The 13,539-nt window shown below is 50.9% G+C and overlaps 1 protein-coding gene across 1 annotated transcript in view; it reads right to left on the bottom strand.

Moving 5' to 3' along the window:
• Positions 1-2,998: 2,998 nt before the first annotated feature.
• Positions 2,999-13,539, bottom strand: part of ADAM15 (ADAM metallopeptidase domain 15) — a gene marked incomplete in the record, with an annotated part of 36,943 nt that continues 26,402 nt past the window's right edge. The window contains 3 exon segments of the mRNA XM_087705117.1: positions 2,999-3,522; positions 3,990-4,093; positions 5,209-5,276. Coding sequence (XP_087561243.1) covers positions 3,462-3,522; positions 3,990-4,093; positions 5,209-5,276 — 233 coding nt within the window.

Here is a 13,539-nt window from a genome sequence, read left to right as displayed (position 1 = left end):
GTCATCTAGTCCAACCCCCTGCTCAAGGGACGGGACCCTAGAGGTCATCTAGTCCAACCCCTTGCTCAAGAGATGGGACCTTGGAGGTCATCTGGTCCAACCCCTGGCTCAAGGGATGGGACCTTGGAAGTCATCTAATCCAACCCCTGGCTCAAGGGATGGGACCTTGGAGGTCATCTAATCCAACCCCTTGCTCAAGAGATGGGACCTTGGAGGTCATCTAATCCAACCCCTTGCTCAAGAGATGGGACCTTGGAGGTCATCTAATCCAACCCCCTGCTCAAGGGATGGGACCTTGGAGGTCATCTAATCCAACCCCTTGCTCAAGGGATGGGACCTTGGAGGTCATCTAATCCAACCCCTTGCTCAAGGGATGGGACCTTGGAGGTCATCTGGTCCAACCCCTTGCTCAAGGGATGGGACCTTGGAGGTCATCTAATCCAACCCCTTGCTCAAGAGATGGGACCTTGGAGGTCATCTGGTCCAACCCCTTGCTCAAGAGATGGTACCTTGGAGGTCATCTGGTCCAACCCCTTGCTCAAGAGATGGGACCTTGGAGGTCATCTAATCCAACCCCTTGCTCAAGAGATGGGACCTTGGAGGTCATCTGGTCCAATCCCCTGCTCAAAAGAGAGTAACGAGAGCTGGAAAAAGACTTCGGAGGTCATCTAGTCCAACCCCCTGTTCAAAAAGACACAACGGAGCTGGAAGGGATCTTCTTGGAGGTCATCTAGTCCACCACCCCCTGCTCAAGAGATGGGACCTTGGAGGTCATCTCGTCCACCCCCCCCTGCTCAAAAGAGAATAACAAGAGCTGGGAGGGGCCTCGGAGGTCATCTACTCCAACCCCCTGCTCAAAAGAGAATAACGGAGAGCTGGAAAAAGACTTCGTAGGTCATCTAGCCCAATTCCCTTGCTCAAGAGGTGGGACCTTTGGAGGTCATCTAGTCCATCCCCCTTGCTCAAAAGAGAATAACAAAGCCGGGAGGGGCCTCGGAGGTCATCTAGTCCAACCCCCTGTTCAAAAGAGAGTAACGAGAGCTGGAAAAGACTTCGGAGGTCATCTAGCCCAATTCCCTGTTCAAAAAGGCACAACAGAGCTGGAAGCGACCTTGGAGGTCATCTAGTCCAACCCCCTGTTCAAAAGAGAGTAACAAGAGCAGGAAGGGACCTTGGAGGTCATCTAGTCCAACCCCCTGCTCAAAAGAGAATAACAGAGCTGGAAAGGATCTTGGAGGTCATCTAGTCCAACCCCCTGTTCAAAAGAGTAAAAAGAGCTGGAAAAGGCACAACAGAGCTGGAAGGGACCTTGGAGGTCATCTAGTCCAACCCCCTGCTCAAAAGAGAATAACAGAGCTGGAAGGGATCTTGGAGGTCATCCAGCCCAATTCCCTGTTCAAAAAGACACAACAGAGCTGGAAGGGACCTCGGAGGTCATCCAGTCCAACCCCCTGCTCAAGAGATGGGACCTTGGAGGTCTTCTAGTCCAACCTCCTTGCTCAAAAGACAGAAGAAGAGAGCATAGTCTTTTATGACGCGACAGATGACAAATACATTTAACAGATAAATAAATGTTTATTTATACAGTTTTTATCTATGGAGATAAGGGCCACCTGCTTCAGAGCTTCAGAGCCAGGCGGGGAGTTGTCTAGCTTGATCCGCCAGAACCTCCAGCCCCAAAAGCAGTCTATCTGGGTGAAACTGAAAATCTCCATAACTGAAGTGTCAACATCTGTGTGATATTATCAAGGTGCCTGCTGTTTACCCACGTTCTGTTTAGTGACCCTCAGAAGCTTACGACGGCCCTGAAAAAGGTTGCAAAAGCAAGGTGGTCGTTAAACGAATCACAACCGATTGTAGCACTTTTTTTCCGCCACGCTTTTTGAGCAAATCCGTCCTTAAGTGAATCCAGCTTCCCCGGTGATCCGGGGACTCTGCGACCATCGTAAATACAAGTCAGTTGCCGAGTACCTGAATTTTGATCCTGTGGGGGAATGCTGCGATGGTCGTAAGGGCGAGGACCAGCCAGGAATGGCTTTTTTTCAGCCCCGTCGCTAAATGAACGGTTGCAAGTCAAGGACTATCTGGAAATATCTTGTTAGGCCTTCCCAACGTCCCATTCGCCACTTTTGACCTCATGATGCCTCCGTTTCCCCTGTACGGGTAGTCCTCGGTTTACAACCGTTCATTTAATGACCACTTAGGACTGTTTTCCACACCTGACGATGGTCACAGCGTCCCCCCCCATGATCAAAATTCAGCTCTTCGGCCACTGACTTGTTTTTACGACGGTCGCAGAGTCCCAGGTCACGCGATTCCCGCTTTTGCGACCTCCTCGCAGTCAAGGGGGAAGTCGGACTCACTGAACGGCCGTGTGACTGACTTAACAACTGCAGTGGTTCGCTTAACGACCGTGCCAAGGAAGGTTGTAAAACGGGGCAAAATTTCTGCTTTGGCTGCTCCATTTTCCACCGTTTAATAAATCAAATCAAGTCAAATTAAATTAAACGCTCTGAGGAAGAAGATGGACTGAGGCGCCATCTACTGGAGAAACGACACAGAGACTGGGGAGGGAGGGAGAATGAAGGTAGTCCTCAACTTACGACCACCACGGAGCCCCAAATTGATGTCGCTAAGTGAGACATTTGTCATAAGCCCGGTTGGCCTCCACCTTGCGACTTTTCTCGCCACGTTCGTTAACGTGCGTCGCTTTCAGGTGTTAAGTGAGCCACATGGCCGTTAAGCGAATCCCCCGTGGACTTGTGTTTGTCAGAGAGCCACCAAAGGGGATCACGTTACCGTCATAAGTACGAGTCAGTTGCCAAGCGTCTGAATTTGGAACCCGTGGCCACAGGGGGGCTGCGACGGTCGTTAAGTGTGAAAAATGGTTCATAAACCCATTTTTCCAGGGCCGCATTCATTTCAAATGGGCGCTAAATGAATAATTATAAGTCGAGCGCTGCCTTTCTTGCTCCAAAAACGAGAATTTGCCCAGAAATCAAGAGAATCGATCTCTTTTTATTAAGGAAAAAAAAAAAGATGGCGTCAGTTTTCTGGATCGATGAATCCACTTCCGCTGGAGAATAGCTTTCCTCTTGCACACGCACGGGTGTGCAACACACATGTCCACATCTCCAGGGGTGTGGATGGGCGCCACAGAGAGTTCGGCATTCCTAGTGCAAATATTTTTTTCCCAGAATTCCCCCGGAGAGGATTCGAAGCAGGAGACGGTCAAAATGGCCTCCCTTTAGCCGAGTTTTAGGACTTCCGGCCGATGTCCATCCCGGACGATCCCCCATCACTGCCCCGTGCTTACGATGGATGGAGACCGGGTGGTGAGGAGAAGGCGGTTCTGCAAAATCTACAGCCAAGCGAGCGACGGGGGAAGATGGCGGGCGGTCCTTTCCGCGGGAAGTGCCTTGTGCAAAGGTTGAGAGAGCTCTCGGTGCGAGCGAGCCACGTTATATTTCGTGAGGGTGTCCTGAAGAGCCGGCCAGCGTGGAAGGGGGCGGAGGTGCGGGTCTGGAAGAAAATAGAGGGAGTCCTCGAATTTCCGACAACAATTTCCTCGCTAAGCGAGGCATTTACTAACGGAATGTTCCTCCATTATACCACCTTGCCTGCCGCGGTTGTTAAGCGAATCCCTACAACTGGGAAGTCAGTTGCACGATCGCTAAAGAGGGGGGGGGAATCACCTGACCCTGGGGCATTGCAACTGTCGTAAGTACGAGTCATTTGTCGAATGTATGAATTTTGATTATGTGACCCGCCGGGAGGCGGCAAACGGCGCTAAGTGAAAATCGGTCGTAAGTCACCTTTTTTAGTGTCCTTGTAACTTCGGTCACTAAATGAACTGTGCTTGTGACAACTGACCCACTTTTACGACGGTTTGGGTTATTTCACTGCAACCTTTTGCAGGGAAACAAATCTTTGGGTTTTCTGCAAAAATCCCCACCCCAAAACGCCTTTTTCCCCACCTTTAGACTCACCTGGATGGCAGCATCTGGACCTCGGCGTCACAGCTGGGCATAGCATGGGATGGATCCAGAGGCAGCGGCTTCTGGGGAGGGGGAGGCTTGGTGGGGCTCGGCGACTAGCGGGGGAAAATGGAGCCAAAATTGCATTGACGGAAGGCAGTGAATCAAAGCAGGGCCCACCCCTCAAATAGTTCCTCCAGGCAAACGAGTCTGGGGGAGAGAGCGTCTCAATCTTTGTGATTCTAAGACGGGAGGACTTCAACTCCCAGAATTCCCCAGCCAGCTTTTGCCTCGTGAATTGGAGGCCATCTTAGAAGGATGCGAATCTTAAAGCACACTGACTAAGGAATTCTGGGAATCGAAGTCCACCCGTCTTAAAGCATGCCGGCTGGGGGATTCTGGGAGTCGAAGTCCACCTCTTAAAGCAGGATGGTTGCGGAATTCTGGGAATTGAAGTCCACCCCTCTTAAAGCACACGGGATGGGGGATTCTGGGAGTTGAAGTCCACCCATCTTAAAGCACACGGGATGGGGGATTCTGGGAGTCGAAGTCCACCCATCTTAAAACACACGGATAGGAGATTCTGGGAATTGAAGTCCACCCATCTTAAAGCACATTGGATGAGGGATTCTGGGAGTTGAAATCCACCCCTCTTAAAGCACACTGGATGGGGGATTCTGGGAGTTGAAGTCCACCCCTCTTAAAGCACACTGGATGAGGGATTCTGGGAGTTGAAATCCACCCCTCTTAAAGCACATTGGATGGGGGATTCTGGGAGTTGAAATCCACCCCTCTTAAAGCACACAGGATGGGGGATTCTGGGAGTTGAAATCCACCCCTCTTAAAGCACATTGGATGAGGGATTCTGGGAATTGAAGTCCACCCCTCTTAAAGCACACTGACTGGGGAATTCTGGGAATTGAAGTCCACCCCTCTTAAAGCGCACTGACTGGGGAATTCTGGGAATCGAAGTCTACCCCTCTTAAAGCACGCAGGATGGGGGATTCTGGGAATTGAAGTCCACCCCTCTTCAAGCACACGGGATGGGGGATTCTGGGAGTCGAAGTCCATCCATTTTCAAGCATGATGACCAGGGGATACTGGGAATTGAAGTCCAACTGTCTTAAAGCTGCCAAAATTGTGAAGGGCTATTCCCTTCTGTTCTCCCCACATTTCTATTTACAAATGGAGTCCCTTCCACCCCCCCACCACCCCCAGGTGAAACAGTTACCTGAATTTTGGGAATAGGGTCAGGAGGCAACGGGCGTATGGGAGGGCCGGGTCGATCCCCAGCAGAAACCTGGGCAGAAAAAGTTCAGATAGCAAAGAACAACATGCAAGGTTTGAAGAGGGTTATTTTTTTTTCCAGAAAAAGAGATCAGAAATGGTAATTTATGAAGAAGAAACGTCAGTTCTCTTAAGGATCTTGAGGGGAGAGGGGGGAAACCGCAACTGATTTGTTTCTATTAGACATTATACAGGTAGTCCTCGACTTACGACCGCAATGGAGGCCCCGACATCTCTTGTTGCTCAGCGAGACATCTGCCCCCATTTCTGTGACCTTTCCCGCCTCCGTCGTTAAGGGAAACGCGGCGGTCGTTAAATGAGCAACACGGTCATTAAGCGAAACCGGCTCCCCCCCCACCGCTCATGAGAAGGTCGCGAAAAGTGGATTGTGTGACAACCCTGCCCCCCCCAGGACACTGCAACCGTCATAAATGTGAGAATTTCGCTCACGCGGCCTCGTTTCAGTGCCGTTGTTAACGTCAGTCACAAAGCGGCGTAAACCGAGGACTACCTGTTTGTTAAACCTTCCTCAAAGCTCCGGGGACCTCCAGAAAGAGAGGACTGACATACGAGGATCCCACCCTGGTGCCCGCTATCTCTGATCCTTGCTCATCCGGAATAGGAATAGCGGGGTACCACACGAAGGGGACAGAGAAGTGGGGGTATTTGGGGGTGGGGAAATGTCTCCTGCCTCATCCTTTCATGCGCATCCATGCAAGGCACATGCCACAGCCTCCAAGAACATACAACGGTTCTCCCCCGCCCCCAACGTCCCTCTCCTTCTCCCGGCTCGGTTACCTGTGCATCCTTCCCGATCGGGTCGGGCGGCAGCGGCTTCGAAGGAGGTTCAGGCCGCGCAGCACTCAGCGCAACAGGCTGCTGCAGCGAGAGACAGAAAAGGGGGAATCCCGGAGAGACGGGAAGAAGAGAGACAGAATGGACGAGGAGGGTAAATGTGGAACTGGCGACATGCTGGAGGTTAAGTCAGACGGCGCCATGCACCATGCGGCAAGAGAAGGTGAGGACAGACAGACAGACAGACAGACAGACAAAGGAGGGCGACCCAGATTTTAGGGGGAGGTGAGGAGTCCTTCCCTCTGCTTCCTTTCTTGGACAATGCGGATTACCTGAGGCGAGCCGAAGAAAGGACCAACACAGCCCGTCTACCAAAACGGGGTGCGGAAAAAGGGTTCACCGACACAAGCGCGCCCGACGAAACCGCGGGGACAAAACCGCGAGTTCTAAACCGCCCCGACGAATGAGCGCTGAAGCGCGCCGACAACAGCGCACCGACAGAAGCGTGCTCTAACCCTAACCCTAAACCTGACCCTAACCCTTACCTTAACTTAAATCGCGCTTCTGTCGACGCACTGTCGTCGGCGCGCTGATGATGTCGTGGTTTTAGCGCCGCGGTTTTGTCGGCGCGCATTGGTCGTGCGCGCATCGGTCGGGTCTCGCGGAAAAAGCCCTTGCATGAAAAAATAAGGCTGCCTAGGGAACAGTTAGATAAGAGATTGCTGAGCCCAAGGCTGCTTAACGGGTGGAGAAAGGAACCGCCGGTTGTTTCTCAGGCTCAAAAAAGAGATAGCGTGAGATTCGTACTTTTAGACTTGCAAGTTTCCAATAAAGGTTAAGGTTCCCCTCGCACGTATGTGCTAGTCGTTCCCGACTCTAGGGGGCGGTGCTCATCTCCGTGTCAAAGCCAAAGAGCCAGCGCTGTCCGAAGACGTCTCCGTGGTCATGTGGCCGGCGCGACTCAACGCCCCCGAAGGCGCACGGAACGCTGTTCCCTTCCCACCAAAGATGGTCCCTATTTTTCTACTTGCTTTTTCGAACGCGCTTTCGAAGGGCTAAGTTGGATTCGAACGTTTAGACTTGCGAGCTTCCGCTCAAGTAACCCGACCGTAAAATAAATTAGCTTCTCTTTGCGGGGAGCGGAGTTGGGAGATGCCTGTTGGATAAGAGACAGCTGAGCCCTCAGCTGCATAACAGGCAAAATTGACGGCGGGAGAATAGTACTTTTAGACTTGTAACATTCCTGTTTTGTTTTGTAGCCCCGGGGCTCACACAAAGAGGGGGTCCCCCCATTTTATCCAGCTGAACCCTGAATTCTCCCCTTCCCATGTCTCCCTTCCCCCCCAAAATACAGCCTCATGGAAACCCACCTAAATTATAATCAGGTGGATTTGTTTTCTCACTTTACAAATACGAGTTTCCAAATTACCAAAGTCGAAACGAGACAAAATATCTCCGTGTGGGGTGTTCTCCCTTCCGGGTCTCGTTTCGTTTCCCTTTTGGGAGCCCCCCTCCCCACTCCCCACAATTCCTCAATATCAAATCTGCAGGCCCCAAAACTAAAATGGGGCAAGAGAGAGGAATTCTCTCTCTCATTCTCTCTCTCTCTCTCTCTCTCTCTTTCTCTCTGTCTCTCTCTTTCTCTCTCTCTCTCTCTCTCTTTCTCTCTGTCTCTCTCTCTTTCTCTCTCTGTCTCTGTCTCTCTTTCTCTCTCTCTTTCTCTCTCTCTCTCTTTCTCTCTCTCTCTCTCTCTTCTCTCTCTCTCTTTCTCTCTCTCTGTCTCTGTCTCTCTCTGTCTCTCTCTCTCTCTCTGTCTCTCTCTCTTTCTCTCTCTGTCTCTGTCTCTCTCTCTCTCTCTCTCTCTTGCAACGATCAAACAAGCTTTTTTAAAACAATCTGAAATTTAAAAAATCTTAATCTCTCTCCGGTTCTGTGGGAAGAAGTATTGGCTTTGGGGGGGATCAGCCGAAGAAGAAAAAAAAGGGGGGGGGGGTTCAGCCTCTCCCCCCCCCCCCATTTACCTTCGATGTTGGCATGAGTTGAAGCTCCGTGCTTTGTTTCCACTGTGGGGGACGAGGGCGGCTTGGGGGAGCCTTGCCGTAACTTCGGAGTCCTGGTTGGGTGATCCTGGAGAAATGGGGATCAGAGGGACACGGTTTTAATCCCGGTTTCGGGGCGAGCTAGGCGGGGCGGGGGAGAGACACTTCCCCGCGCTGCTGGGAAAACCAAAAACACCCCCAATGGAAGCAGTCCATGCCACGCGGCCTCCTTGCAAATCCGATTCGTGGGTAGAGGTTTTGCTAAGCCAGGGGTCGGCAACCGGAGAGAGTCGAGGTGGCGCAGTGGTTAAATGCAGCACTGCAGGCTACTTCAGCTGACTGCAGTTCTGCAGTTCGGCAGTTCAAATCTCACCGGCTCAAGGTGGACTCAGCCTTCCATCCTTCCGAGGTGGGTCAAATGAGGACCCGGATTGTTGTTGGGGGCAATATGCTGACTCTGTAAACCGCTTAGAGAGGGCTGAAAGCCCTATGAAGCGGTATATAAGTCTAACTGCTACTGGAGCTGCATGTGGCTCTTTCACCCTTCTGCTGCGGCTCCCTTTCGCCGGTGAGCTCCAAAATTGATAGGGATTTGGGTTAGGAGAGGTGGAGGCACAAAAGGACGCCGCGCTGGGAGGAGACTGTATGGTGGGGAAATTAGACTTCTGGTCGGCTCCAGAATTAAGCGGTGTGGGTGGATGTTCCAGTTAGGACTTTTGTGGCTCTTTGAGTGTTTAAGGTTGCCGACCCCTATGTGAAGCCAAGAGCGGTTTAAGCCATGATCCAGGAAGCCGCGGCTGGCCAAACGCGGAGCGAATCAAACCCAGAGAGCAAAAAATCCAAAAGCACAACAGAAAAAAACAAACGATTTTTTAGAAAGCAGAGAGGTGGGTTTTGCCGAGTGCCAATCGGGGCAGGAAAAGGAGCTTAAGAACGAGAAAAGCCACGGTTTGGGGGCCTTTCCCGCCAACCCAGGGGGTCCGCAAACCACGATTCTGGTTGCCGCGTTAAAGGGCCTTTCCATCCCCTTGAGTTTCTCCTGCAATGGTTCGCAGGAAGTTGTGCGCCGACCCGCTAGGATTGGCAGAGGAGGGGAGAATGACGAGGCCTGGGCAGGGTCTGGCGCCAGGAAGGATTCACAGGTAGTCCTCGACTTACGACGGCTTTGGCCACCAGAATTTCTCTAGGTTGCCTCCTGGTTTTTGCAAGCTTTGTAAAAAAAAAAAACACGGGTGCGAAGGGAATTGCTGTGGTCGTTAAGCGGATCAGGGAAGGTCACTAAGTGAATCTGGCTACCTCCCCTCTCCCCCGTTGACTCTGCTCGTGGGGAAGGTCGCAACTGGAGACCATGGGATGCTACAATTGTCACAAAAATATGCCGGCTGAATTTTGCCCGCGTGGCTGTAGGGATGCCTCGACGGTTATAAGTGAGAGGAATGGTCGTAAGTCAAGGACTACTTGCAGACGTACACACACACCAAACAGCACTGTCGCCGTTCAGAGCCAAGAGACAACCAGCCCCTGCGACGGAGGGGAAAAACCCCCCAATGATTTCACATGCAGAGCGAGGGGGGCGTGTACTCCGAAACCCATACTCCTTCGCACCTTTCGGCTGGGTGAAGGAATTGCACCTGCGACTCGGGCTCGGTCCTAAAGAGGAAGGGTTGCAGAGTGAATGCACAAAACAGAGATTGGCGTTCTTTTTCCTAAGAACACTCGGCGGGAATTTAATTTGTTTATAATTGGGAGTCTTTCTATCTTTCTATTTGTTCCTTCCCTTTCTCCCTCTCTCATCTGTCCTTCCTTCCTCCTCCTTCCCTCTTTCTATTCCTTCCTTCCCTTCCTCCCTCTCTCGTCCTTCCTTCCTTTCCCCCCTTGGTCTTTCTATTCCTTCCTTCCCTTCCTCCCTCTCTTGTCCTTCCTTCCTCCTTCCTCTTTCTATTCCTTCCTTCCCTTCCTCCTTCTTTCACCTTCCTTCCTTTCCCCTCCCTCTTTCTATTCCTTCCTTCCCTTCCTCCCTCTCTCGTCCTTCCTTCCCTCCCTCCTCCTTCCCTCTTTCTATTCCTCCCTTCCTTCCTCCCTCTCTTGTCCTTCCTTCCTCCTTCCCTCTTTCTATTCCTTCCTTCCCTTCCTCTCTCTCGTCCTTCCTTCCACCCTCCTTCCCTCTTTCTATTCCTTCCTTCCCTTCCTCCCTCTCCCATCCTTCCTTCCTTTCCCCTCCCTTTATCTTATTCCTTCCTTCCCTTCCTCCTCTCTTGTCCATCCTTCCTCCTTCCCTCTTTCTATTCCTTCCTTCCCTTCCTCCCTCTCTTGTCCTTCCTTCCTCCTTCCCTCTTTCTATTCCTTCCTTCCCTTCCTCTCTCATCCTTCCTTTCTTTCCCCTCTCCCTCTTTCTATTCCTTCCTTCCCTTCCTTCCTCTCATCCATCCTTCCTTCCCCCCTCCTTCCCTTTCTATTCCTTCCTTCCCTTCCTCCCTCTCTCATCCTTCTTTCCATCCTTCTTTCCCGCCTCCCTCTTCTATTCCTTCCCTCCCTCCCTCTCTCTACTCCTTCCTTTCTTCTCCATCACTGTAGGTTTTCAAGAGGATATTGGACAGCCCTTTGTCTGGAATGGCCTGGGGGCTCCTGCCTGAGCAGGGGGCTGGACTAGAGGACCTCCAAGGTCCCTTCCAACTCCGACAATGTTCTCAATATTTTTTCCCTCCCCCCTGCTTTAATATTTTACAGTACGAAGCTTGCCCCGAGTCGTCGGATACCAGGCCAGTACGCTTTCCGAAAATAAATTAAAACCACTCCGATCTGTTCGGGAAAGTTAAACCAAGTTGGCGTGGTGGTGTTGGAAAGGGGTGATGGGGGCGAGGAAGAGGAGGAAGAAGGGGGCTTACCTGTATTGACAACTGGTGCCCTTCCCAAACTGGCAGAGACGCTTGTGGACACCCAGGCGCTTGGCACAACACAGACCCACAACCAGCAACCCCGCCAGGAGGAGTGCGGTCACCACCAGAGCCGTTGAGGTCGCCCGGCTGGCTGCAAAACGGAGAAAGCCACCGAGTGTTATCTCCCTGCCAAGGCTGAACGGCGCATACCGAACGCCCGCCGGGAGGGGGGCGGCAGCCGGGCATCACCACACAAAAGAAGCCTTGTGGTGCCCTGTAACAACCCCACCCCGCCCCGGGAAAAGATGCGTTTCTGAAAAGGGGAGGCGCAGGGGAGGGAAATCTCTCCCGGGTCCCCGATTTTCCCGCGCTGGGAGGGAGCGTTCGCGGGGTCGAAGGGCTACGTTGAGGGGTTACGTTTAGGGAGAGGAAACCCTGGGGGGAAATTGGAAAGAGACGGCATCCGAGCTGGGGAGGGGGAAGGCATTGAGAAGCCAGGAGGATGGCGAAGGGCAAGGATTTGCGTGGGGGCACCGGCTGATTGTGGTGAGTTTGGATCTAACTTTTGCTTTTCGGGGTGGGGGATGGGGAGGGGAAATTTAGCCCTGGGTTGCCATGTATACAAACCAGCATTGTCTGTCTGTCTGTCTGTCTATCATCTATCTATCTATCTATCTATCTATCTATCTATCTATCTATCTATCTATCTATCTATCTATCTATCTATCTATCTATCATCTATCTATCTATCTATCTATCTATCTATCAATCATCTATCTATCTATCTATCTATCTATCTATCTATCTATCTATCATCTATCTATCTCTATCTACTATCTATCTTCTCTCTCTTTCTCACCCATCTATCCACTATCCACCCACAATCCCTCTGTCTCTCTGTCTTTATCTATCTAGCTATCTTCTATCTGTCTATCAGTCCACTGATATCTATCTATCCACCCACACATACATCTCATTCTATGTCCGTCTGTCCCTCTTATCCATTTATCCATCCATCCATCCATCCATCCATCCATCCATCCATCCACCTATCATCTATCTGTCTGTCTGTCTATCTATCTATCATCTCTATCTTTCTTCCTTTCTTATCAATCTAATCTTTCTATCTCTAATCTATATCTACTGTATCTATCTACCTATCCATCCATCCATCCATCCATCCATCCATCCATCCATCCATCCATCCTCATCCATCCATCTTTTATCTATCTAATCTATATCTTCCGTATATATCTACCATATCTATCTATCTATCTATCTATCTATCTATCTATCTATCTATCTATCTATCTATCTACCTCCCTCCCTCCCTCCCTCCCTCCCTCCCTCCCTCCCTCCCTCCCTCCCTATCATCTATTTATAACTATATCTATCATCTATCTGTCTGTCTGCCTGCCTGCCTGCCTGCCTACATACCTATCATCTATCTATAACTCTATCTATCATCTATCTATCTATCTATCTATCTATCTATCTATCTATCTATCTATCTACCTACCTACCTACCTACCTACCTACCTACCTATCATCTATTTATAACTATATCTATCATCTATCTGTCTGTCTGCCTGCCTGCCTGCCTGCCTACATACCTATCATCTATCTATAACTCTATCTATCTATCTATCATCTATCTATCTATCTATCTATCTATCTATCTATCTATCTATCTATCTATCTATCTATCTATCTATCATCTATCTATCTCTCATATCTCTCATCTATCTAATCTACATCTACACACAGGAACAAGTTGCCAGCCACGAAAACTTGGGTCTTGCAATCCAGGTGTGGAGGCATCTACAATCCACAATCCTTAATAAGTGTATCCATGCATTGATGCATTTGCAAACGCACTGCGCCCACTCTCCCTCGACTTACCTTCCCCCGGGGGCGGGGGGCCCACTGTCCACACTGCCCCCAAGGCCCCCCCGCCTGGCAGTGGGGCGGCGCCACCCCGGCTCACAATGGCAGTGCCCTTTGTTGTTGCAAAGCTGCAGGTCGAAAAGAGAAGTCTTCGATCAGGGGCACCAAATTCATCACTTTAAATCCACGGACCCCCAATACGATCTGCCTAAGGACCGGCTGGGTGGGCGTGGCAAGGTGGTCATGTGACTGGGTGGGCGTGGCCAACTCAATGTCACTCACGTCGAGGGGTGCCCTGCCAGCCTGATTCCCCCCCTTTCAAGCTTCTAGTCCTCAGTTTTCAGGCCCTCCACTCTTTTGTAAATTGCTCTTCCCTGAACCGATTATTGGTTACTTTAGATAAGTGTTTCTGGTCTCCCATACTCCCCGCCCTGCTTCTCCCTTTCTCGCAAGTTTCTAGTCCTCAACACTTTTTGTTGAGGACTAGAAACTTTTTTGCACAAAAGTAGTTGGGACAAGAGAGAAAATTAGCCAGTGTTTTAGCCAGAGAGAGACAGAGAGAAACAGAGAGAGAGAGAAACAGAGAGAGAGAAACAGAGAGAGAAAGAGAGAGGGAGAGAGAGGGAGAGAGAGCGAGCGAAACAGAGAGACAGAGAGAGAGAGGGCGAGAGAGAGCGA

The sequence above is a fragment of the Thamnophis sirtalis genome, unplaced genomic scaffold, assembly GCF_051295495.1.
Source record: "Thamnophis sirtalis isolate CommonGarterSnake01/CBP01778 unplaced genomic scaffold, rThaSir2_p1.2 scaffold_2, whole genome shotgun sequence".
In the NCBI taxonomy this organism is placed as follows: Eukaryota; Metazoa; Chordata; class Lepidosauria; order Squamata; family Natricidae; genus Thamnophis; species Thamnophis sirtalis.
The sequence above is the reverse complement of the archived record's forward strand: the minus strand, read 5'-3'. Positions and strand labels throughout refer to the sequence as shown.